Raw genomic sequence first — 26,834 nt, forward strand, 5'->3', positions numbered from 1 at the left:
GCTGATTGGGGGAATACCAGAAGAATTTCCTCTAAAATTGGGAACAAGACAAGGAGGTTCACTCTCACCACTCCCAGTCAAACTCTGGCCAGAGCAATTAGGCAAGAGGAACAGAGAATAAAAACAGGAAAGGAATAAGTCAAATTACCCCTACCAACACATGAGGAAGACCCTAAAGACTGCACCAAAAGATTCTTAGAACTGATAAATAAATCCAGCAAAGCAGAATATAAAATCAAATACAAAATTCAATAGTTTTTCTATATACCAATAATGAACCTGCTAAAAAAGAAATAAGGATGATCACTCTATTCATAATAGCTTAGAAAAATAAAAAAAAAAAAGGAGTAAATCTAATGGAGGTTTTTGTTTAAAAAAAAAAAAAAACCTCTATAAGCAAACTGTAGAATACAGAAAAAGAAATCAAAGACAGCACTAGAAGATAGAAAGACCTCTGTTCATAGTTTGGCAGAATTAATATTGTTAAAATGGAAGAACTAAAATTGGCATACCATAGTGATAGGTGCACACCAATGTTTACAGCAGCATGATTCATAACCAACAGGTTAAAGAAACCAGAGTAGCCACCCATCAACAGAAGAATGGAAAAAGAAAATGCAGGATATACACAGTAGAGTTCTACTCAGTCATAAAGAAGAACGATATTGGCTGGTAAATGAATAAAACTAGAGAACATCAGGCTAAGTGAAATGAGCAAGACTCAGAGAGGCAAGGGTGAAATGTTTTCTCTCATACATGGAAGTCAGAGAGAAACGAGGGATAAAAAGGAGGGAGCACCTCTTGAAAAGGAGAACATGGAGTAGAGAAAGGGATTGAGGGGGAGGGAGGTGGCAAAGCAAAGGGTAGGAGTTGCAGAATGAAACTGACCAAAGTACACTGGATTGGACAAAGGGGAATGAAGGGAGGGAATGGGGAAGACAGTGGAATGGATGGGACATCACTTTCCTATCACTGTATATGAATACACACCCAGTGAAACTCCACATCATGTATAACCACAAGAATGGGATCCTAATTAGAATTAGTTATACTCCATGTATGTATAATATATCAAAATACACTCTACTGTCATGTACATGTAAAAAGAACAAATAAAAAAAGATTAAGGGGCTGAGGCTATAGCTCAGTGGTAGAGTGCTTGCCTGGCATGTGTGAGGCACTGGGTTCGATCCTCAGCATCACATAAAAATAAACAAAAAAATAAATAAAAGGCATTCTGCCCATCTAAAACTACAAAAAAATTTTTAAAAGATTAAAAAAAGAAATTGACAAAGTAAGCTATGTGCATATTTAAATATATCAAAATGAATTCTACTTTTATATACAACTATAATGCACCAATTAAAACGACAATAACAAATAAGTAGAAGGAAGATGATTTAGTCAGCTTTTTCATCACTGTGCCTAAAAGACCCCACATAGCTCTGGTGAGGCAGAACATCATGGTGGAAGTGTGTGCATAGGAAATCAGCTCAAGACATGACAATCAGGAAGCAGAAAGAGCTCTGCTTACCAGGGACAAAATATATACCCTACAGGCACACTCCCAGTGACAACCTCCTTGAGCCACACCCTACCTGCCTACAGTTATCACCCAGTTAATCCATTCAAGTGGATTAAGTACTAATTAGTATAAGTCTGTCAAAATCCAATCATTTCACCTGTAAACTTTCTTGCACTGTCTCATACATAAGCTTTTGGGGACACCTCATATCTAAATCATAAGAAGACCAATAGAGTAGAGGAAAAGGATAGGGGATGGGAAAAGAAGAGGGAAAGGGGAAGCACTAGAAATGGAAATGGAGCAAATTAAGTTATATGCATTCATGATTATGTCAAAACAAACTCAATTAATACCTATAACTATAATATACTAGCAAAAATATTTTAAATACTGTAAAATGGTCATATTATTTGAAAGCAATCCACAGATTCAATGTAAACCCCTCAAAACGTCAATAACATATTTCACAAATCTAGAAAAAAAACAATCCAAAAATTCATGCAGAAGCACAAAAGACCCAAAATAGTCAAAGTAATCCTGAGTAAAAAAAGTAATACTGGAAACATCACAACACCTGATTCCAAATTACACCACAGAGTCACAATGACAAAACTAGCTTGGTGTTGGCATAAAAACAGACACAAGGACCAATGGAATAAATCAAAAGACAAGAGAGACAAATCCACACAGGTATAGTCATCAGATTCTTGACAAAGTTGCCAAAAGCAGAAGTCAGAGAAAAGAGAAAAAACAGCCTCTTTAATAAATGACATGGGGGAAACTGGATATCCACGTGTAGAAGAATGAAACTAGATCCCTCTCTCTTATCCTGCACAACAGTCAATTTGAAAGGGATCAAGGAACTAAGTGGAAGACCAGAAACGTTTTAACTGTTGGAAGGAAATGGGGGAAGCCATTCAACAGACTAAGGCAACGACTTCCTGAATAGCTTACGAAATAACTGATAAATGGGAACACATCCAATGAAAAAGCTTGAGCACACCAAAACAGACTCAGAGAAAGCCCTTTGCCAGCTATCTTCTGAGAAAGAATTAATTTTCAGAATATGTATGAAGAACCCAAAAAACTCAACACCAAAGAAATAAATAACCCATTTGATAAATGGGCAAATGAACAGAAACTTCCCAAAAGAAGTACAAATGGGCAAAAATTATATGAAAAAAATCTTCACCTTCAGCCACCTGGAAAATGCAGATCAAAACTACACTGAGTGTCTACCTCACCCCACTCAGAATGGCAGTCATCAAGAATACAAAACACAAGAAATGATGGTGAGGATGCAGGGAAAAGGAACTCTTATCACTGTTGCCAGGAAGACAAATTAGCCCAGCCACTACGAAAATCAGAACAGATGTTCCTCAAAAAACTAAAGTGCCGGGGATATAGCTCAGTTGGTAGAGTGTTTGCCTTGCAAGTGGAAGGCTCTGGGTTCAATCCCTAGTACTGCAATAAACAAATAAATAAATAAACAAACAAACTAAAAACAGAACCAACAAGTGCTATAGAGAGACCTGCACACCCATGTCCACAATATCCAAGCTATGGAGTCAGTCTAGCTGTCTGCAAACATATGAATACATAAAGAAAATATGGTATATACACACAATCGAGTTTTATTCAGCCATAAAGAAGAACAAAATTAAATCACCATTTGCAGGAAATGGATAGAACTGGAGAATATGCAAAGTGACATAAGCCAAACTCAGGAAGACAATTACCACAAGTGTTCTCTCATACATGGAAGCCAGAGAGAGAAAAGGACATTGTGAATGTTGAAGGGAGACCACCGGGTAGAGAAAGGGGTCAGGGGAGGAAGGGAGGATGGGCAAGGGGAGGTCCAGGGGAGTGGCACTGACCAAATGAAGTGCATGGGTGAACATGCCATTGAAAAGTGCCATCAGGAAACCCACATTCTGCATGACTGACACACACCAATGACAAAGGGAAGGAGAGGAATGCACAGCCTTTCTGATGTCTCTGGCCTCAAAGCTTTACCTTCAGACCCACTCACACAGGTGCCTGAAGGCACACTGACACTCAGTTCAGCATCTCATTAGGAACCTTCCACATCAGGCAGAGTTATACCTGCATGTCACGAAGGACAGCTTGGATGAGGGATGCTCTGCTGACCAAGCAGAACAACAGGTGACAAAAAGACAACCCAGAACAAAGACAGCAAAGTATGAATGTAACACTCCTTGCTATGACCGACTCTGGGTGCCCACAGAAAGCACGCGGCTGATGGTGCTTTTAATAATGCTTAAAAGATCATCATAATTAATTACACTTGAAAAGTAAACTAAATTCTTTCATTGCTCAGAGAGTGATTCTAATTACTTTCCTCCCTGTGCATTACCTTAAAAGCTGACAGCTCCTCTTCATCAGCAAATCTGAGTATAAGTACAGTGGAAAACGCAAGCAACTGACTCGCTGCTTCCCTTGGAAACTCAAGTAAGTTGATCTCCCCGTGGCTCAAACGATCTCGCAGACGGGGACCCTCCTGATGGTTCAGGAGATCCCACAGAAATTCCTTAAAATGTAAAGAGGAGACACTTTGTTAGCATTCCAGGAGGAAGGAAGAACAAGCTCCAGGCGCAGATCTGGGCCGCACCTGGACAACCGTGGAACCGACCAGACAAGTGGGCCTCCAGGACTGTGTTCTCCAGCATGCAGCTGGGATCACCATGGGGAGCCCTGCTCTCTCTCGGCACCATGCAGGATGCACAGACAAGAGAGCCTGAGAGGACCTGAGGACTAAGCACCACGGGGTAGATGAAACTCTCATCTCTGTTACTCTCAACCTTCTCCAGGGAAAGGAGCTGGGCTGTCAACATTTGCAAACAAACTTCCAAAGCAACACAAGAAATCACTGCTCTCACATGTGCGAGCACAGACCTGCACTGCCTCCTCATTCCTCTCCTCTCCCTTGGGCTCCTCTGTTGACCCCTCTTCTGTCTTTGAGCTGATACAGATAGCTGTTTCTTGCTGTGGCAGCACGTGCCCAAGGCCTCATACTCGGATTGTAAGGAAAGGAGTCCTGAGCCAGCTGCTGATAGACAGAGTCTCAGAGACTCAAGATGGAAATGAGTACAGAGACACCAGGGCAATTGTCTTGTTTCCTGAAGGCAGGAATGGATGCCAGAAGAGCATCATGAACCCAGGAACTGGAATCTAGATCTGCTAACTCTCAGGCAGAAGGAATAAATATCCACTTACAGCCCAAAGCAGTCATTACAATATCTTCTTAAAGTACAAAACAGTGAAGGTAGAAAACACCTCTAAAAAATTAATGGTTTTCTTCTTCACCCAACATTCAATCCTCTTAATCTACTGTTATATTTTATTTCTACATTTTACTTTCTCTACAGCACAAATATATATCACCACCAAATGCAAATACTGCTTTGGAACATGACAGCTAAGTTAGCAGACCTTCAAAAGGACAGGAGTAAGCAGCCTACAGTAGCACAGTGCCCGGGCTGGACAGGACCATGCTGGGCTCAGTGTGGCTCAGATCTGTTCTGGAGAGCACCAGGGCACACTGACATAATCAGGGAGAAGTGGGAAATGTTCATAAGCAGAAGACATGAGGCTGGGAACTTTCAAATACTTACCATAGCAGGTTCTCCAAGGAAAAGAGGAAGTTGGTTGATTTTGCCATCACTCATGTGTTTTGCCAATATCTAAAATGCCAAAAATAAACTGTTAAACTGAACTACACAGACTCCACACACGCAGACACTGAGGTGTGCAGTCTCACTCATACACCTACACGTACAATTCAAATAATCATACTCCTAAAGTAATTAGGCTAACATTTTTCCTGAAAAGTTCTTGCTATGCTTTTAAAACTGCCCGTATTCATGTAATTTGCTTGGAACTAATACAGCATGTCATGTATTTATGGTACACTCTTTCCCAAGTTCTCTGTGTGTGTGTGTGTGTGTGCACGCGCGCGCATGCCTACACACCCATCTGTCAATTCCTGAGTCACTCTTCAATCACCGTGGACTCTGGAATCCAACTGCCCTGACCCAGTGCTGGAGACCCGACCCTATGCAGGTCTGACTCTGTCCCACCTAGCCCTCTCTATCAATGCATCCAGCGAACTGCTCTCCAATGGAACGCACCCTGAAGGCGAGCAGTGGTTTTCTGACTTCCACTGCACACTCAAACCCAGTGGTCACATCTCAGGCCAAACGACCTGCAGGTGCACAGCTCTGCCTGTGGCTTTCCTGACAGGCTGGTCTGTGCTGCACTTCGGGTGCACAAGAATCACCACCCAGGTTTGCACACAGAGAGTCTCAATACTCTACGGTCCACACAAGATGCTTTCAACTGTGATTTTTAGTATTATAGATTTTGCTCAAGAATCACAAACCTCAACGTGCAGATTAAATGCTTCAGCACACAATGTAAACACAGAGCAGATTAGGTATGTTCCACATGTAAATTCAAAGCTAACCCTAAATCTAAAATGCAAGCCTTGCCAGGCACTAGGCATGGTGGAGCACACCTGTGATCATGGCAACTCAGGAGGCTGAGGCAAGAGGATTCCAAGTTTGAGGCCAGCCTCAGCAGCTTAGTAAGACCCTGTCTCAAAATACAAAGGGCTAGGGATGTAGCTCAGTGGTAGAGCGCCTCTGGGTTCAATACACCACCCATCCCCACACACAAAGTAAGTCTCTAAATAAGTGTAGCCAATAAAGTCAGTAACCTTTGGCATTTTCAACCTTTAAATTTTGGTAACTTTAGAAAGTGATTTAGTAAGTCTCGGTGTCAAAATTAGTCTTAAAGTTACATTTAAATCTATCCTAAGTTTTTTATGCTTTTATTACTGTGAACATTTTCCTACAAATGTATGATTTGGGCTATTCTTTAACTTTGTATCTTAATTTTTATTTTAAAATAAGACAAAGTTTTGTTTCAAATCACCTTATAAGTCTACTTACTTCATCAAAGGTAGTATAAAGAGCAGTTGACTGCAGAAAAGAGAAAAAAATGGAAAGAAATAATTAAAGCAAAACACAATAAAGTAACATTATTCAAAGTAGAAAAAGTGTGGTCATGTCACAAAACTGAAACCTGGTGAAAATGACCTTCATCTAGAACACTTATGGGCAAACAATTACATTATAGGAGAAATGAAATTCACCAAATCTGACAACTTGGTCTCAAAATTAGCCTGTTAGAACACTGCTTTACAAGTGCATTAGCTCTGTTATTTCCCAAGTTGAGGACCCCAAACCTTAGCAAACCACTGCCCACACCACGTCTTCCTGCTGATGACTGGTACAGTGCATATGCAAGAATAGCCTGGCACTTCTCCAACAGATGGCCTGAGAGGCATGATGGGGACAGCATCAGGCACAGGCCCCAGGGGAGGCTCCCCAGAGATCTGACCCCAAGCTCATCACCACCCTGCCAGCTTACTTCACCCCATAGACTTGGGTTTTCTCTGTGAAATGTGAGAATTCAGGAATGTCCCCACGGTGTGATGAAGCCAGCACTGTCTAGGCCAGCTGGCAGAAATGCCTCCTGACTTTCTGCTTAGTCACCTGCTTTCCATGTGACACAGGCCAAGTGTCCCTTAACCCAAACAGGGGTCAGTGCTGGATTTTTCTGTCTTAGAGTATTTCCATGTGTATCATGCATCATTATGGGGATGGCACCCAGATCTGAGCCCATGCACCGAACACACGCCATGAGCAGGTGACTTCCCACGATGGCGTCAGTGTGCCTGTGGGAGCTGCACCCAGTCACAAGGTCGGGTGTGGGCTTCTCTACTTGGAACATCATGTCAACACTCAGAAAGTTTCACACTTTGGGCATTTTAGGGTTTTAGATTAGGGCTGTTCAACCTGTGCCATCAAACATTCTTCAATATTTATGCAGATGGCACTTAAATTTGTAAATTCTGGCTCTGTATTTAGGCCTGTACTGCTGGCCTAAAATTTTTCCTGAGTTATAACTAAATATCCAACTGCCTACTAAATATTTCTACTACTTTCTACAAAAAGGTGAATTTCTCATTTCTCTCCACAAATTATGTATATAAATTTCTACTTGGTTTTATGGAATAAGTATAAACATCTTCTCACCCTCGCTACCGATGGATAAGTCCTTAAAAGCCAAAAAATCTGGGAAAACTGATGTCCACATGCAGAAGAGACCAGACGTGTATTGCACCAGTTACGAAAGTCAACTATCTCAAAATGGACTAGAGATTTAATTGAAAGACCTGAAACCGTGAAATCCACCAGAAGAAAACAGGGGAAATGCTTCAGGACATTGGAATTGCCAAGGATCTTTTTGGAAAAAGACTTCAAGACCACAGGAAACAAAAGCAAGAATACATAAAACATTATTATGACAAATGAAAAAACTTCTTCTCAGAGAAGAAAATTATCGATGGGGTGAAGAAGAGCCTAGATGAGGAAGAGAACATCTGCAAGCAACACCCCTGACGAGAGCTGATATCAGGTGACACAAAGAACTCAAAAACTCAGAAGCAAAAAATAAACAACATGATTTGAAAATGGGTTATAGACTTAAACATACATTTATCAAAAGAAGACATACAAATGGTCAACAGGTATGTGAAAAAATGCTAATCCCTGGGGAGTCATAATCAAAACCACTGTGAACCATCACCTTGCTCCAGTTAGAATGGCCATTACCAAAAAGACCTCAGTTGACTGGTGCCCAGGAGGTGGAGGAAAGCAGCCCTCGCCCTGTCGTGGGAGTGTAAATCAGCACAGCCACTGTGGAAAACAGCAGTGATTCCCTGAAATATCAACAGTAGAATAAGCACGTGACCCAGCAATCCCACTGCCAGGTGCACGTCCAGAGGGAAGGAGTCAGTGCTGAAGGGACCCCAGCTCCCCTGGGCCACTGCGGCTCTGTTCACAGGAGCCAAGACTGGAGCAGCCCAAGTGTCCATCAGCTGAGGATGGACAGAGAGGGGCGGGGTCTGTACACTATGGAGCCGGGTCGGCCACAGAAGGAGGATCCTGTCACTCACAGCAAGCAGGATGGCCCTGGAGATCACTGTGCCAAGAGAACTAAGGACAGGCACCGTGTGACCTCAGTCCTAGTGGAAGCTGAGGAGGTTGATCTTCCGGAAGCCGAGGGCATAAGGGTGGCTCCAGAGGTGAGGAGAGTCGGGGTGTAGGGGGTGGAGACGTTGGCCAGTGGATGCTGAGTCACAGGTAGGAGCAAGAAGTTCTGATAGGACCCCTGGCAAGAGTGACTGAGCCCCATCTATAGGATCCCTCAGCCCGAAAGATCACTCCCTGCCTCTGGGGGCCTCACATCAACTGACTGCTCCCTGCCGCCAGGACCCCCAGACCAACTGACTGCGCCCTATAACCGGGACCCCAGAATGACTGATTGCACCTGGTCTCCAGGATCCCGCAACCACACCAAACACACCCAACCTCACGACCCCTGCCTGACCAACCGCACCCTGCCTCCAGGACCTCCAGCTGACCATGTCCACACCCTGAGCTGCAGCTCCCCATTTGCCAACACATTTCAAAGCCAGAGCGGCCATCTTGGATAAGCCTGGAAGCCATAGCTCCGATCTTTAGGTGGGACAAATCCCATCCTGAGACACCTGCTGGAGACTGGAAGCTCACTGTCAGGTACCTCTCATGCATCAGGCTACTGAACGCTGGGAGGTTTCATTACTATATGACTGTTATACTGAAGATTTTCTTTTTTCTCCTTATTGAAAAATTTTAAGTTTTTATTTCTTTACTTTTCTTGCTTTCTTTTCCTTTTGTTTGCCTGTTCCCTCAGAGTCTCTTTCTCCCTTTTTTGCATGCTAATGTCCAATTTCTTTTGATTATACTCTCATCCTTTCTATTATTTAGAACTTCTGTATATTCTTTTCTTATCCCATTAACAGCTACCTTCTACAACCCTCTGCATCCTCTTTGTCCTCCATTAGAAACTGCAGCCCTTATTGCAGATCTGTTTGTTTTACTGAAGATAATATTGAACTCATTCTGTTTATTATGACAATTTTGTTATTGTCCTCATAGGGGCTATTTGGTCTAGGATTGCATAGTGTCTGAATTGGGCACTGCTAATACTGATCTCCCCTTAAAGAAAGGGCTTTGGAAACCTGTAGGGCCATGATAAGCCTATAGGGGGAAACCTGCAATACCCCAGATCTGCACTGCTAAAGGGGAAGATACATGAACAACATGAAAAAAAAGGGAAGAAAATGATCCAAACAAATCTAGATTCTATATTAATAGAATCCAATGACAGCATGTTAGAAGAAACGTCAGAAAAGGACTTCAGATTATACATGATTAAGATGATTCGCGAAGCAAAGGATGAGATAAGAGAGCAAATGCAGGCAATGAATGATAATACCAATAAGCTGAAAGAGCAACTGCAGGAAGCAAAAGATCATTTCAACAAAGAGATACAGATTCTCAAAAAAAAAAAAAAAAAAAAAAAAAACGGAAATCAATGAAATGAAGGAAACAATAAACCAAATAAAAAACTCAATAGAAAGATCACCAAAAGACTAGACCACTTAGAAGAGAACATCAGACAATGAAGACAAAATATTTAATCTTGAAAATAAAATGGCCCAAACAGAGAAGATCATAAGAAATCATGAACAGAATCTCCAAGAACTATGGGACATCATGAAAAGACCAAATTTAAGAATTATTGGGATTGAGGAAGGCACAGAGATACAAACCAAAGGAATGAACAACCTATTCAATGAAATAATATCAGAAAATTTTCCAAACCTGAAGAATGAAATGGAAAATCAAATACAAGAGACTTACAGAACACCAAATGCACAAAATCACAACAGGTCCACACCAAGGCACATTATAATGAAAATGCCTAACATTCAAAATAAAGATAAGATTTTGAGAGCCATGAGAGAAAAGCATCAGATTATATATAGGGGGAGACCAATATGGATAGCAGCTGACTTCTCAACCCAAACTCTAAAAGCTAGAAGGGCCTAGAACAACATATTTCAAACTCTGAAAGAACATGGTTGCCAACCAAGAATCCTATACCCAGCAAAACTAACCTTCAGATTTGAAGATGAAATAAAAATCCTTCCATGATAAAAAAAAGTTAAAAGAATTTACAAATAGAAAGCCTGCACTACAGAATGTTCTCAACAAAATATTCCATGAGGAGGAAATGAAAAACAACAATGGAGGTCAGCAAAGGGAGGAACTACCTTAGAGAAAAACCACTCAAAGGAGAAACCAAGCCAACTTAAAAACCAAAAATAAGCCCAAATGACTGGGAATACAAATCATATCTCAATAATAACCCTGAACATTAATGGCCTAAACTCATCAATCAAAAGACACAGACTGGCAGAATGGATTAAAAAAGAAAGACCCAACAATATGCTGCCTGCAAGAGACTCATCTCATAGAAAAAGACATCCACAGACTAAAGGTGAAAGGATGGGAAAAAACCTACCATGCACATGGACTCAGTAAAAAAGCAGGGGTTTCCATCCTTATATCAGATAAAGTGGACTTCAAGCCAAAGTTAGTCAGAAGGGATAAAGAAGGACATTTCATACTGCTTAAGGGAACCATAAATCAGGAAGACATAATGATCGTAAATATTTATGCCCCAAACAATGGTGCATCCCTGTACATCAAACAAATCCTTCTCAATTTCAGGAACCACATAGACCACAACACAATAATTCTAGGTGACTTTAACGCACCGCTATCACCACTAGATAGATTTTCCAAAGAAAAAACAACCAAAGAAACCACAGAACTCAATAACACAATCATAACCTAGACTTAATAGACATACATAGAATATTCCATCCCTCAATGAGCAGATTCACTTTCTTCTGAGCAGCACATGGAACCTTCTCAAAAATAGACCATATGTTATGCCACAAAGCAGCCCTTAGGAAATGCAGAAAAATAGAGATACTGCCTTGTGTTCTATCAGATCATAATGGATTGAGAGTAGAAATCAATGACAATATAAAGAACAGAAATTACTCCAACACCTGGAGACTAAATAATATGCTACTGAATGAAACATGGATAACAAAAAAAATCAGGGAGGAGATAAAAAATTCTTAGAGGTCAATGAGAACGACGATACAACATATCAAAATCTCTGGGACACTATGAAAGCAGTACTAAGAGGAAAATTCATTGCATGGAGCGCATTCCAGAAAAGAATGAAAAGTCAACAACTAAATGACCTAACATTACAGTTCAAAGTCCTAGAAAAAGAAGAACAGAGTAACAGCAAAAGTAGCAGAAAACAGGAAATAATTAAAATGAGCTGAAATCAATGAAATTGAAACAAAAGAAACAATTCAAAAAATTGACAAAACAAAAAGTTGGTTCTTTGAAAAAGTAAACAAAATGGACAAACCCTTAGCCACACTAACAAAGAGAAGGAGAGAGAAAACTCAAATTATTAAAATTCGTGATGAAAAAGGAACTATCACGACAGACACCACTGAGATACATAACATAATGAGAAGCTATTTCGAAAATCTGTATTCCAACAAAATAGAAACTACCGAAGACATCAACAAGTTCTAGAGACATAAGATCCTCTCAAACTGAACCAGGAGGACATACACAATTTCAACAGATCAATATCAAGCAATGAAATAGAAGAAACCATTAAAACCTACCATCCAAGAAAAGCCCAGGACCAGACTGATTCTCAGCCGAGTTCTACAAGACCTTCAAAGAAGAACTCATTCCAATACTTCTCAAAGTATTCCAGGAAATAGAAAAGGAGGCTACCCTACCAAACTCATTCTATAAGGCTAACATCACCCTCATACCCAAACCAGGAAAAGACACATCAAGGAAAGAAAATTTTAGACCAATATCCTTGATGAATATAGATGCAAAGATCCTTAACAAAATATTGGCAAACCTTATCCAAAAACATATTAAGAAAATCGTGCACCACAATCAAGTGGGGTTCATCCCTGGAATGCAAGGATGGTTTAACATCCGTAAATCAATAAACATAATCCATCATGTCAATAGACTTAAGGATAAGAATCATATGGTTATTTCAATTGACGCAGAAAAAGCGTTTGACAAAATACAACACCCCTTCATGCTCAAAACACTAAAAAAAATAGGGATAGTAGGAACATACCTGAACATTGTAAAGGCTATTTATGCTAAGCCCATGGCCAACATCATTCTTAATGGAGAAAAACTGAAACCATTCCCTTTAAAAACAGGAACAAGACAGGGATGTCCTCTTTCACCACTTCTATTCAACATTGTCCTCAAAACTCTAGCCAGAGCAATTAGACAGACTAAAGAAATTAAAGGGATATGAATAGGAAAAGAGGAACTTAAGCTGTCACTATTTGCTGATGACATGATTCTATAGAGGATCCAAAAGCCTCCTCCAGAAAACTTCTAGACCTCATCAATGAATTCAGCAAAATAGCAGGCTATAAAATCAACACGCATAAATCTCAAGCATTTTTATACCCAAGTGATGAAACATCTGAAAGGGAAATGAGGAAAACAACTCCATTTGCATTAGCCTCAGAAAAAATGAAATACTTGGGAATCAATCTAACCAAAGAGGTAAAAGATCTCTACAATGAAAACTACAAAACACTGAAGAAAGAAATTGAGGAAGACCTTAGAAGATGGAACGATCTCCCATGTCCTTGGCTAGGCAGAATTAATATTGTCAAAATGGCCATACTACCAAAAGTGCTATACAGATTCAATGCAATTCCAATTAAAATCCCAATGATGTACCTTACAGAAATAGAGCAAGCAATCATGAAATTCATCTGGAAGAATAAGAAACCCAGAATAGCTAAAGCAATCCTTAGCAGGAAGAATGAAATAGGGGGTATCACAATACCAGAACTTCAATATACTACAAAGCAATAGGAACAAAAACGGCATGGTATTGGCACCAAAACAGACAGGTAAAGCAATGGTGCAGAATGGTACAGAATGGTACAGAATGGAGGACACACACACAAACCCAAATAAATACAATTTTCTAATACTAGACAAAGGTGCCAAAAATATGCAATGGAGAAAAGATAGCCTCTTCAACAAATGGTGCCGGGAAAACTGGAAATCCATATGCAACAGAATGAAACTAAACCCCTATCTCTCACCCTGCACAAAAATCAACTCACAATGGATCAAGGACCTTGAAATCAGACCAGAGACCCTGCATCTTATAGAAGAAAAAGTAGGTCCAAATCTTCAACATGTTGGCTTAGGATCAAACTTCCTTATCAGGACTCCCATAGCACAAGAAATAAAAGCAAGAATCAATAACTGGGACAGATTCAAACTAAACAGCTTTCTCTCAGCAGAGGAAACCATCAGCAATGTGAAGAGAGAGCCTACAGAGTGGGAGAATATCTTTGCCACTCATACTTCAGATAGAGCACTAATTTCCAGAATATATAAAGAACTCAAAAAATCTACACCAAGAATACAAATAACCCAATCAACAAATGGGCTAAGGATATGAACAGACACTTCACAGAAGATCTACAAGCAATCAATAAACATATAAAAAAAGTTCACCGTCTTTAGTAATAAGAGAAATGCAAATCAAAACTACACTAAGATTCCATCTCACCTCAATTAGAATGGCGATTATCAAGAATACAAGCAACAACAGGTGTTGGAGAGGATGTGGGGAAATACGTACACTCATACATTGCTGGTGGGGCTGCAAATTAGTGCAGCCACTCTGGAAAGCAGTGTGGAGATTCCTTAGAAAACTTGGAATGGGCCCACCATTTGACCCAACCATCCCACTCCTCAGCCTATACCCAAAGGACTTAAAATCAGCATACTACAGAGATACAGCCACAACAATGTTCATAGCTGCTCAATTCACAATAGCTAGATTGTGGAATCAACCTAGATGTCCTTCAATTGATGAATGGATAAAGAAACTGTGGTGTATATATATATATATATACATATATATATATGTATATATATATATATATACATACACACTGGAATATTACTCAGCTATAAAGAATAATAAAATTATGGCATTTGCAGGCAAATGGATGAAACTGGAGAATATCATGCTAAGCGAGATAAGCCAATCTCAAAAAACCAAAGGACAAATGATCTCGCTGATAAGTGGATGATGACACATAATGGGGGATTGGAGGGGGGCAAGAATGGAGGAAGGAGGGACTGTATAGAGGGAAAAGAAGGGTGGGGGTGTGGGGGTGAAGGAAAAAATAACAGAATGAATCAAACATCATTACCCTATGTAATGTATGATTACGCAAATGGTATGCTGTTACTCCATGTATACACAGAAACAACACGTATCCCATTTGTTTACAATAAAAATAAATTAAAAAAAAAAAAGTAGTTCTGGTGTGCTACTGCACAGCAGGGTGACTGTGTGCAATGGAAGTGCACCTGTATTTCAAAAAGCTACAAGAGCTGGGTACACTGGCACATGCCTGTAATCCCAGCGGCTCGGGAGGCTGAGGCAGGAGGACTATGAGTTCAAAGACAGCCTCAGCAATTTAGTGAGGTCCTAAGCAACTCAGCAAGACCCTCTCTCTAAATAAAATGTAAAAAAGGGCTGGGGGTGTTACTCAGTAGTTAAGCATCCTGGTACCAAAAAAAAAAAAAAAAAAAAAAAAAAAAACTACAAGAAAGAATTTTAAACATTTTCATCATAGAGAAATGTCTGAGGGTTTGAGGAGGTAGGTATGTTATCCTGATCTAATATTACCTAGTGTATACATGTTCAAAACACCACACGGTACTCCATAATATGTGCAATTTTTATGTTTCCATATATAAATTTTAACAATAGATTATAAAGTCAATTCTGTAGTTTGGATCACAGATGTCCTCCAAGCCCCACAGCTGAAGGCCTGGTCCCCAGCATGGCACTAATGGGAAATGGATGTGCTGCCACAGGCCCCAAAACAAGACCAACCAGTTACGACTGAAACCTCCAAACTGTGAGCCAAAGCAAACCTGGTGTCTGTATGAGCAGGTCATACATCCTTCTACTCATGGGAAGCTGACAGATGGGATCCCGCCCATATTGCCATCTCCCAGGAATCTCAAGGAGACCATATGCCCTAACAAAAACGCAGTCAACAACTGCACTTAAGGAGGCTCGGAGAGCATCTTCACACATGTACCATCTTGTGAACTGATCCTGCTTCTTCTGGATAAAAGCCTGGGCTAAGACCCGGGCTAATACTCTGATGAGTCATACCCTCTGTACAGTCATGCTATTTATTCATGTAGTCCAAAGACAAACAGCACAATTTACTTATTCCACAAGATCCCATGTGACTGAGCACACTATCATGTAGCCAATTCCAGAGAGATCAAGCAAGAGCTGTGGGCGTGCCAGAGAGAGGGGACTTCTCTCCCCACCACATGCTGGGCAGTCCCCACCTGAGGCCCTGGACACAGGCACCAGGGCAGCAGCACAAGGTCCCAAGAGCCGTGAAGATCACTACTCAAATGCAGGTACAGAAGGCAGAACATAGTGCCTCCAAGACAAAACAGAGCAGAATAGAGAAAAGCAGGCATCACTTGAGCAGATGGGGCTCTGGGAAGTCATTGTGGCCACAGCACTATCTCGGAGCGGTCAGGCAGGGACCACGGGCAAAGCGTGAGAACAGACAGATGTGTTGCTGAACTGAGAAGAGCTATGTTACTATGCCAGGAGGGTCAGTCAGGAAATCAAACTAAAGGGAAGGGTGGCGTCCTCACACACCACAGAAGTGTGAAACCCACTTGACAGGCACCAGGATCCCCCAGAAAGTGTCCAAGAAGGTGAAAGCCCAAGTGACATAAGAATATCATCCAGAAAATAATTAGTGGAGGTGTGCAAACAGAGCGTGAAGAACCATGAAGACTAGCTGGAGAAGAGCTCAGAGGACATGAGAGGAGCTGGGGAGGTCTCAGCTGAACGTGGAGCAGGCAAGGTGGTCAGAGGAGACCAGGAGATGACCTACAGGGAAAGCACAGGCAGTGTACTGGGTGGTACCAGACACCAAGACAATGAGGGCGACAACGGGAACATCCAAGAACAAATTTGTGGGGGATAAATATGGCTTTCTAAATAAAGTGAACTTAAGGTTCTGGGAAAAACACACATGCAAATTTTCAGTGGACAGGATTAAAGAAATGTTGGAGTCCATGCCTTGGGGGTCCCTAGCACTTAAGGCTATAACACCCGTGCTTGCTTTCACTGTGTACAAAAACTTCAGGTGCACTGAGTTTTCATTTTCATTAGGTTCAAACATGGTTTAAATTATCTTTGATCCCAGAAATGTGGCAATTTATGGCATGGGATTAAGAGAGCTAATCCAGGGTGAAAATCTGGGTTGAGAATACAGGTTTGAGGAACGTTCACATGGAAAAGCTGAACTAGGAGGAGAAATGAGAATCTGAAGTGTGGCAGATGCTCTGTTGACCCCATAACACACTCACCCACACTTCCACCACCAACTCTCCCGCTCTGAGCCAGATGTGCATCACATGCAAACTTCCCCCCACTTCCCAGGCAGCAAGTGGCAACTGAGCTTTGGCCAAGAGGAAGCAGAGCATCTACCTCCAGTAAGTGCACACACATCTTTGCCCTTCTGCTGGATGGAATGCAGATGTGATGGCAGACACAGCGGGCAGAAGAACCACCCACTGGGCAGGCATAGCCTCTTCCAGCAGAGGCCAAGGGAGCGCAGTGCTGCAGGCGAGTACTGCCATGACAGCACGAGGGCAGAGGTGTTCTTCTGCCCTGTTTCCATCTTGCAGTTGTGCTATTTGGGGACCTCTGTCACTAGCAGCAGAAGTTCATCCTAGCCATTATGAAGGGGCAGAAACAAGAGACTATGAAGCTGGAGGAGACAGGCTGGAAACTGGAGATACCTGGCTCAGACAGAGCACCCAGGGGCTCCTGTGGCAATTGAAGCAACAGCGTCTGTGTGCACACACATGCTTGGTGGAGTGCACATGCATGTGTGAAAATGTATGTGCACACGGGACTGCGGGGGCTTCTCACAAGCCAATCCCAAATTCCACAACTCCCTTCAAAGGCAATACTGCCCACTCTTTAAGGTGAAGAAACCAAAGCTCAGGGGACTTGGGTCACAATCCCAGTCTGCCTGTGTGGCAGGTGACGTGTCACAAGTACACACTGCCACTAACTGGCCCACACTGGGGGCCAAAGCCACCTTGCAGGACTGAAGTAATGTGCCACTAAATAGCTAGAGGGAGAAAAGTGCTTTTTGCTTTCATGGCATGATCAAGTTTAAAAGACCACTTGGAAATACTAAAAAACTATCCAAAACAAGCATAACTTAAATACCACTTGGAAATACTAAAAAACTATCCAAAACAAGCATAACTTAAATAAGTTTGAATTGTAAACGTATTATAATAGGAAACCACAAAAAAAGGATAGAAAAGCCTTCCAAAGAAAGTTTTAAGCTAAAAAATTCACTTTAATGACAAACACAATGGGATAAACACTTTCTAAGACTTTTAATTAGCCACAGAAAACTACCAACACAGCAGCATCACATAGCAAAAGCACACACACCTCCGCAGTCAGGAGTCTGTCTGGGCACTGGTTAACTGCAGCAAAAACTCTCCTAAGTCCAGTCTCCAGCTGTGATAACAACAAGATGGTACAGTCAGCAAACCTGTGAAATTGCAAGAAAGATCAGTAAAACTCCATATATGAAGACAAACATCAGCATGAGTATCTCAATAAATATGCTACAGCCCAGGTACAACCAAGGTGGTATTAAAAGAAGATATTCCCTGCTAATATGAGAAAAAAATAAAATGAGAATCAAAGTCTCATTAGACTAGTGATTTGAAAAACATTTCCTGGTATTTTATTGTCTTGTGAACCACATTTAGTAGCTTCAAAAGAATAAAATGTCTCCAGAGATCTCTTACTTGTTCCATCACTTCTGAAGCTACGCAAACACACAGACCTGGGTGGGTTCTGCAGGCTTAAGAAGGAATGAACCAGGGTACAATCATCTTGGAGGAGATGGAACAGAGACCCGCCCACTCGTCTGCCTGGTCTCTGTGTGTCAAGCACACATTCTGATCTCGTGCAGGGCCCGCTCCTGGTGCCCACGCCTACTTGTCTTTGTTTCATGATTCTCTGATGTTGGAATCAATGCTTCTCTTACAGAAGAACTCAAAAAAATATTAAAGAGTTGATTCTGAAAAACAATTACATCAACTGTACCAAAAGGATGACACCTAATGCTTAAAACACAATTGTAAGCTGTCTTCTCAGTGATTCTATGAAGGAGTTCTATGCTTTGTCTACTCTCAAGTCAGCCCCGCCTCTATTTACTTCTACCCCAACAGCAGGCCTGGCCTCCAACCAACAAACCACACTGCCAGGCTCCCCTTCAGTTACCTGTGTGATGTGAACTTGGTCAGAGCAAATTTCCAATATGGTGACATGATTTTTAATATAAAGGTGGACTTCATCATCACTTGTTCTAGTACCCAAAGTACCTCGGAAGTAACATCTGTAAAATAGCAAAAACCTTTAAATACAAACACACTAATGAACTGAAAAAGATGGGAACACACTAGGGAAGAGGTGCCAATGAACTAGGCCCCCAAGCAGACAACTATGACCCCTGAGATGGTGCAGAACCCTCAAGAAGAGGAAGATCATCTAACCCACAGTCAGAGAGCAGTGGCCACAGGAAGCCTGCTGACAGTAGAGCACACTGCCCAAGAGAGAGAAAGAATATTTCAGAAGATGGAAGCCTTTATACTACAACCACCAGAGCACAAATGCACTAGGGGTATAAGGGAGAAGAAAACACATCACCTAGCAAACCCTCAGCATGCCCAAGGAGCACGCTGGCTCTCTCATGACCTGATTCATGCAGCCTGACTCTCAGTCCCACAGCCCTGGAGTGGAGGGAAGGGGTAAAGTTCAAAAGGGTCCTCAAGTCTCTCTCAAGCCATCTTGCTACTGGAGAACAATGATTTAATTCCACCTCAAGAGTTCAAATCTGGATGCTACTGATAGTTTACAAATACCTCCACAAAGATACATTAAGGGTGGAATATGAAATGTGGTACTTGCCAGGAAAAACAATCAAATCTTCTAAGTTTTTAAGAGTTACAAAAGATCGATGTGCCAGTGTGACCTCAGTGTGTTCAAGGTAACTCTTGAGTAACTGACCCAATCCTGCTGTCAACAGTACCATCATTGAACAGTATCTGGGAGAAAATGCCACAGAGACATTGGGAAAATGAATCAGTCATATGTACACAAAGCTTTACTTTAAAAAAAAAAGTTCAAAATTAAGAAAACAAATGTGAAGTGCAGAAAACTCTCTCCAGATGTAGGGATTAAGCTGTGCAATGGTTGGAGGAATAATGTCTCAAGGAACTCTGAGTCTTCTACCACCCAGGATCTGCATATGTGCACCACCATATCCTGTAGACCGGGGTGCCAAGCCTTGAAAGCCTTCACTTCTGGTGACTCTATTAACAAGCAACAGGATCTCAAAATCCTGCCTCGAACACTGACCTTTCACAAAATACATCTTTTGGGGCAGGGAAGGGGTAAGGGAAGAATGGAGGAGCGTTGGATTGTGTAAAGGGAATTGAGGGGTGGGGAGGGGGTGGGGGGAAGGAAAGATAATGGAATGAGACAAACATCATTACCTATGTGCATGTATGATTACATAAATGGTGTGACTCCACATTGTGTACAACCAGAGAAATAAAAAACTGCAACCCGTTTGTGTACAATGAATCAAAAAAAAAAAGGCTTTAAAAAATGCATCTTTCCCGCTCATGAAACTCAAGATAAAACAAACTCTTAAGTAGATTAAAAAGAAAGAAAATTACGTAACCAGCAACTTACTTTGGGGGAATTTCTTGTGGTGATGCAAACCCATGCCATAAGATGTTTCGCAGGTTGAGTCCACAGGGTGAGCCAATGAAGACTTTCAGCACATTCATCTAGTTCATTAAAAGGTAGCAGATCATTGAATAATTAAGTCATTACTGAATTTTGAAATAAACCAATACAATATTGAAAAGATGTTTGCTTTTTTAGTTAACAAAGACAACAGTTTTGACCTTGGTAAGGTAGTAATACTAACCAACCCAACAGTTTTTTGAGAGTTTAACATGAACCAGACATACTTTGCATGACCCAGGAGCTCTTCCACCCTCTGAGGAAGGCACTATATTCTTCCCACTGTGCTAAGCCAGGGACTCCCCATTAGTCACTGAGATGGGAGATGATGCAGGATACACTGCTCTGACACTGTGGATCAAAGGTGCCAAACAACCAAGTAGAACAGAAAGTGATGAACAGCAACTCAGGTACTAGGTAACGTGTGTGTATGTGGTGAGAGAGAAAACAGCAGGCACAGTCGGGCCTGCAGCCAGTCCTGTGCCCTGCCTCCTGGCCCAGGTTCACAGCCCACCTGCTTCTAGCCCTCTCTGTAGGTGAAGAGGACACCCTTTACAGGACCCCTCCCTGCTGTGCAGCACCACACTTTAGCTCTGGGACAATGGGAGTTGATCAGAGACTAAAGGAATATGAAACTATGCCTTAACCAGGAGAAAGAACAGTCACATCTCAAACAGGGAAATTGATCTGCATCTGCATGAGAAACTGCTGCTGAGAAGAGAGGAAAGTGGAGGCTCCAAACTTTCCTCAGAGAGCAGAACCAGAACCAGAAGGTAAACTGGAGAGCACTTAGCAGGCAGGGTTTCAGGCAGGGCTTCAGGCAGCCTCAGAAGCCTCTGCTCTCCACTGAATTTGGAAACTACTGGCACACAGCATGAGGCAACCAGAAGTGACAATCCAGAGGAGGCAGGCAGGGAAGAGACCACCTGCATACAGCAAAGAACAGACCGAAGAAACAAGATCTGCTATGGGATCAGTGTGATGAGGTCTGCACTATATCCTTGTTCCCTGTGCTCCACAAGGAAAAAACTAAAATCTCCAAGCTGACAAGGGGAAAGGGTCCCAGTACAGAGTAAGAAAGCTTTACTGAAAACAATTTCTCATCCCCAAAACAGCATCCAGAGCTGCTCACCAGCTCTGCTGGCATGCACAGTTTCTGCAAGGGTGCCCTGCTTTCCCCGTTAGCTGGACCTGCCTCACTCAGAAGCCTAAAAGTAACCCATCAGTCTTAGGTCTCGTGGTCATGTGCCCTCTAGGAGATTCTTTAAAAGTACATGCTCTGGGACTGGGATTGTAGCTCAATGGTAAAGTGCTTGCCTCTCATGTGTGAGACACTGGGTTCTATCCTCAGCACCACATAAAAATAAAGATATTGTGTCCATCTACAACTAAAAAAATATTTTTTTAAAAAAGTACATGCTCTGAACAATTTTGTATCAACAGCTACATTTTTTCACTATAAGTTTGAATGGTTGGAGAAGACATAAATCTCCACATGTGAAAACATTGATATTCTAGAGTAAAACTTCAGTAACACTCTTTTGAAGGGTTAAAAAATATATTCTGTATTGTGTTTGTATTATAATGATAAATATGTAACAAATGAAAGCACTATGCTTCAAATTGTCCCTTTGTCTGGACCCCAGAGGTTATTCTACCACCATCAGAATCAGTATGGGAGGACTTTTGTGGGGGTGGAAAAGGGGCCCTTCTGAAAGGGAAGGTACAAAGGGAAAATGTGCTTACATCACTGGATTAATTTAATTAATTTTTTTCCTAAAGCACCATTAGCTTTGGAAGAACAAAGTGCTTTTCGCCATGCTTATTCTAGGTTTTAGATGAGCTTACCACAGACTGCCCAAAGACCTGCGCAAGCTCCTCTGATGCAAGCAGATCTCTTAAGAGAAAGGGACATTCCTTCCCAATCAGTAAGAACACCTAGAAGCAAAAAGTCGTGCAATCACATTCTGAGTAGAGGCTGCTAAGAAAGAGCATTCTCTGCAAAGCAACTGTCTGCACAAATGAAAGAATACTGTGACAAAAATGTCATGATATGATAATCACTCAAAAAGAAAAATAGTGACAATCTGGATAACAAATTATTCTATTTTATAGGAAAACAGTAATTAAAATAAAAAAATCTGAGGGCGACTTTTTTAGTTTCATTCATACACATAATTTAATGTACCAGTAACAAAAGAGTTCTCACACTTACATCACCTAAGGCTCGCTCTAGACATGAGGTCAGTTTCATTAAGCTGAGAGAGATGGCAGGAGACTGCTGGCTTCCCAAGGCATCAAATATTTCAGGAAACAACTATTTAGATAATATACATTTTAGAACTGCTATATTAAAATGTTTTTTGTATAAGTAAAGATTTTTTATTTAACTATTACAATGCCTAAAAATCGAGGAAAAAAAAAAAAAAAAAAAAAACATTTTAATGCCCGAGGAGTTCTTTGAAAGTTTTTTAAGATGCTTATTGGAAGCTGGCATAATTGTGAACTGAAAATTCAAATGTCTTGGCCTACACTTCATTTCTCATTATGATTGTTTAGTTCTTAATATCAAATAAACATAAGGCAGCTCAACCTACTACTTAAAAGAACTGTTGAGAAGCAATAATCCTCCTACTCCAAATTAGGAAATTCAATTTATTTCAGAATCAGACTTGCTAAAAGTACTGCTTTATTGTGGTCATTTAATATGTCAACTGAAAAACAAAGAAAAACTAAAAAAAAAGCAAAAAACAAGATTTGGGTTGGACCCTGAACCACCTCCAATTCACCATTCACAAACCAAGCACCTCCTCTGGTCTTCTACCAACACTTCACCACCTCTCTCAAAGGTCTGCGGTCTGAAGTGGGCCACTTCTCTTCTGTCTCAGGATGAGCAGCCCTGTACTAAGCACTCCCCGCTCCCCAACTCCTAGTCCTACAGCAGAGTCCAAAACCTGCCTTTGTTCAAAGGGGTGTGTGGTTCAGCTCTGGTTTCTGCACAGTAATCCATAGTAACTCAGATTTTTCTTGCAGTCCCCAGTTAGAGGGTCCAGACGGAGGAGATCACTTCAAAAGTGGCAAGTGATAAGTGTCTCCAAGGGATATTTACAAAGTCTTTTATTTCTAAAAATGTTCAAAAGCCAAACCTCTGGAAAACTTGTCCACTGGAACCATGGTATATATTGAGTTTCAAACTGCCCCTTGGTTAAAGATAAAAAATGTAGATGGACAGCCTCACACACAGGGCCCAGCAGCCTCACACTTCTCTGGTAATCCAGACTCTGGTCTTAAAAGACAAGAAAAGCTTTAGCACCACAGCTCTTACCACTTGATGAGAAATGTCTAAACTATAAAAGAAAATGTGCCTTAATTATACAATTTCTACATAATCAATAAGCAGTTTATAACTAAACATATAGTTAGTAAAAACAAATTACATGATGCTCATCTGTTTACAAAAGAAAAATATATCACCAGTGGAAAAATTTACAAAATACAGAAATATTCAAACAGGAGAGAGATATTCGATGTCATTTCCTATATGTTAGTTTACATTAAGTCACACTGTACACAATAGTCCTTACCCACAGTTTCAGTTACCTATGGTCAACTGCAGTACAAACATGCTAAATGGAAAATTCCAGAAATAAACAATCATCTGTTTCAAACTGCATGCTGGTTTGAGCAGCATGATGAAATTCTGCACTATCCCACCCCATCTCATCCGTTTGTCCAACGTATCCAGGCTGCAGGCACCGGACACTTGTACGTCTCTCAGTAGCCATGTGATCATCAGCTCCACTGCTGCTATCACTGTGCTGTGTTCAGTAATCCTTATCTTACTTAGTGATGGTCTCAAAACACAAAGAGCAGTGATGCAAAGGAAGCACCAGGGATGAAACATGGAAGGACTGTGAACTGTACCCTGTGCCAATACTGCAGAACATGTAGGAAAAAACAAAAGTATGTACAAGGTTCAGTACTCTGCATGATTGTGGCATCTAATGACAATAAGTTGTTTCAAAACATATTTGAAATATGGATATTTGTTCTTACTGTTTAACAAGTTTGAGGTTAAACATCCACATGGCGCACAATGGAAAACACAAAAGGGGGAAGCCTCCCACGTGGCCCCCCATTCTCTTCCCTATTGCATCTACTGCTATTGATTTTCTGGGTATATCTATAAATCTATGCCTCTGTTTTTTTTTTTCACTTAGCTCAGAAAGAATTCTGCATCAGATGAGCCTCCTTTTTTTATGATTGCATAACACTCCACTGAAACACTCTTCTGTTGCTTTACATCTGGCTGTTTCAGATTATTGATTTGTTTATGTAGCTATGACAAAGAGTGCTTCATACCATGAGTGCAACTGTCTTATAAATTCCTGGAAATGGACTTGCCAGGCCAGAGTACAATCATTTGCAGTCTTTGCAGATATTCCTAAGTTTCCCAGGTCGTATCCTTCCCCTCCAAAACACGTAGATATGCCTGGAGGACATTTAAAATAGCTGTATATCTACTAATGGCCATTCCATCCCCTTCATAGTAATGAGTCATTCGCATGATTCTCCAATTGGGCTCTTAGACCTACCCAACAGTCCAACACCCAGCCTGCCTCCTGACTGCAAGTCCTGCCCAAAGCAGGTATCCCAGTCCAGCAACACTTGACCTCATGCTTCTCTGTCCTCGCCCCTCTTTCCAGGCTGACTCCTTTTCAGGTTTTACGTGGAGATCTGTGTTTTAAACACTGACTAGTGTAACTAGTAGCTAGTAGCAACTGAGGGATGGGATACAAAGGCATGCCAACCTGTTCCTGCACAGCTCACACAGCCTGTAATTGTTTTCCAGACCACTTCACCATTTTTGGTTACAATGTTACTGAAATCAGAATTCCCTTTGACTTCAAACCCAAGTTTACAAATCATGTCATACACTGAGGGAGAAAGACATGTGGTAACAGGATCTCCTGCCAACATCTGAAATATAAAACATAAAAGGACAGTTTAGCAGGAAAGAATAATATTACTATATATCCAAGTCACAAAAAAATTCTATCTTAAGCATGGAATGTACTAAAAGTACAGCTGCTTTTAACATGCTTTCTGGATAACAGGATTTAGTTCAATGCTTTAAATAAATGTTTAAAGATTTTAAAATTACTTTATTGATCATATGAGTTATAGAACTTCAATGAGTTTTATGAACAGAGTATTATACCTTTCACCATTCCTCATCAAGCCAGTATGCCCAGGACATAGCACTGCCCCTGGTCATAAAAATGAATAAGCAATTACTTCAGCAGCACATACTGTCCTGTACCAGCAAAAAACACCACCAAAGAGACACCACAGACCTGGGACTCCTGCTTGAAGCCAGAGTTCTGCAACGACCTCCAGCAACTCATGCAGGGACTTCTGACCTCAGCCAGACTGCCAGAATCTCCCCACACTCGACCAGACCCCTCCAACCATCCTGCCCATTCCCTGGAGAGCTCCGCCTCACCCTCCCTCTGAGGAGCCCTGTGGCTCCGCCCCCTCGTCCTTCAGTGAGGAGCGCCGCGGCTCCGCCCCTTCCTCCCTCCCTCTGAGGAGCCCCGTGGCCCCGCCTCCACCCTCCCTCCTCTGAGGAGGAGCCCTGCGGCCCCGCCTCCACCCTCCCTCCGAGGAGGAGCCCTGAGGCTCCGCCCCTCCCTCCTTCCTTCTCTGAGGTGCCCCGCGGTGCCGACCCTATCTCTCAATAGAGAAGGGGTCCGTCTAAAGGGATGGAGAAGCCCCCGCTCCATCTCTCTAGGGGATGCACAGGCCCTCTCAGTCGCTCTCTGCGGGGCTGCACAAATCCTCTTCAGCCTCCCTTCCCTCTCCCGCTCTGCGGGGTCGCAGAGCCCTCGCCGCCCGCCACCGCCTCGTCCGCGCCACGGCACCACGCTGGATGCTGGGGCGGCCGTGAGGGCTGCCCAGCGGCTCGCGCAGTGCGCCGAGCGTCGCTGTCCAGCCCTTGGAAGGTGCGCGACGGACCCTGCGCACCCGTTAGTGGAGCGTGGCAGGCCGACGCGACGGACTCGAGGACCTTTGCGCCACCAGGGGCCAGCACCAGCTCGCCCCCCACAGCTTCGACCCGGGGTATCCGCCCCGCATGCGCGGCGCAGGCCCGCCTACCCCCACAACTTCCGGCTCCGGCCTAGGCTCACGAGAATGACGCACACCCCCCGCGCCGTCCGGGCCGCTGACGTCCGTGGACGCCACTTCCGGCCGCGCTGGGCGCAGGCACGAGGCTTCCGGCCTCGCGAGACAGAGAGGCGTT

General features: G+C 42.2%; 1 protein-coding gene across 19 annotated transcripts in view; it reads right to left on the minus strand.

Annotated features, from left to right (window-relative positions):
• Positions 1–26,685, minus strand: part of Ermard (ER membrane associated RNA degradation) — a 38,740-nt gene extending 12,055 nt beyond the window's left edge. Inside the window, exons 1-13 of one of the 19 annotated variants that reach the window (XM_047557351.1) lie at positions 26,558–26,685; positions 25,752–25,800; positions 25,467–25,510; positions 23,677–23,816; positions 22,746–22,847; positions 22,379–22,468; positions 20,474–20,571; positions 19,685–19,821; positions 18,998–19,112; positions 18,155–18,257; positions 6,499–6,528; positions 5,161–5,229; positions 3,903–4,076 (exon numbers count right to left, since the gene is read on the minus strand). In XM_047557351.1, coding sequence (XP_047413307.1) covers positions 3,903–4,076; positions 5,161–5,229; positions 6,499–6,528; positions 18,155–18,257; positions 18,998–19,112; positions 19,685–19,821; positions 20,474–20,571; positions 22,379–22,468; positions 22,746–22,847; positions 23,677–23,816; positions 25,467–25,510; positions 25,752–25,768 — 1,119 coding nt within the window. In that variant the 5' untranslated portion in view covers positions 25,769–25,800; positions 26,558–26,685. Of the gene's footprint in view, positions 1–3,902; positions 4,077–5,160; positions 5,230–6,498; positions 6,529–18,154; positions 18,258–18,997; positions 19,113–19,684; positions 19,822–20,473; positions 20,572–22,378; positions 22,469–22,745; positions 22,848–23,676; positions 25,511–25,751; positions 26,080–26,557 lie in introns of those variants that run through there. The other 18 variants (XM_047557343.1, XM_047557346.1, XM_047557352.1 and 15 more) reach the window with 18 other exon arrangements.
• Positions 26,686–26,834: the final 149 nt, after the last annotated feature.

This window comes from Sciurus carolinensis, chromosome 7 (assembly GCF_902686445.1).
Source record: "Sciurus carolinensis chromosome 7, mSciCar1.2, whole genome shotgun sequence".
NCBI classification, from domain to species: Eukaryota; Metazoa; Chordata; class Mammalia; order Rodentia; family Sciuridae; genus Sciurus; species Sciurus carolinensis.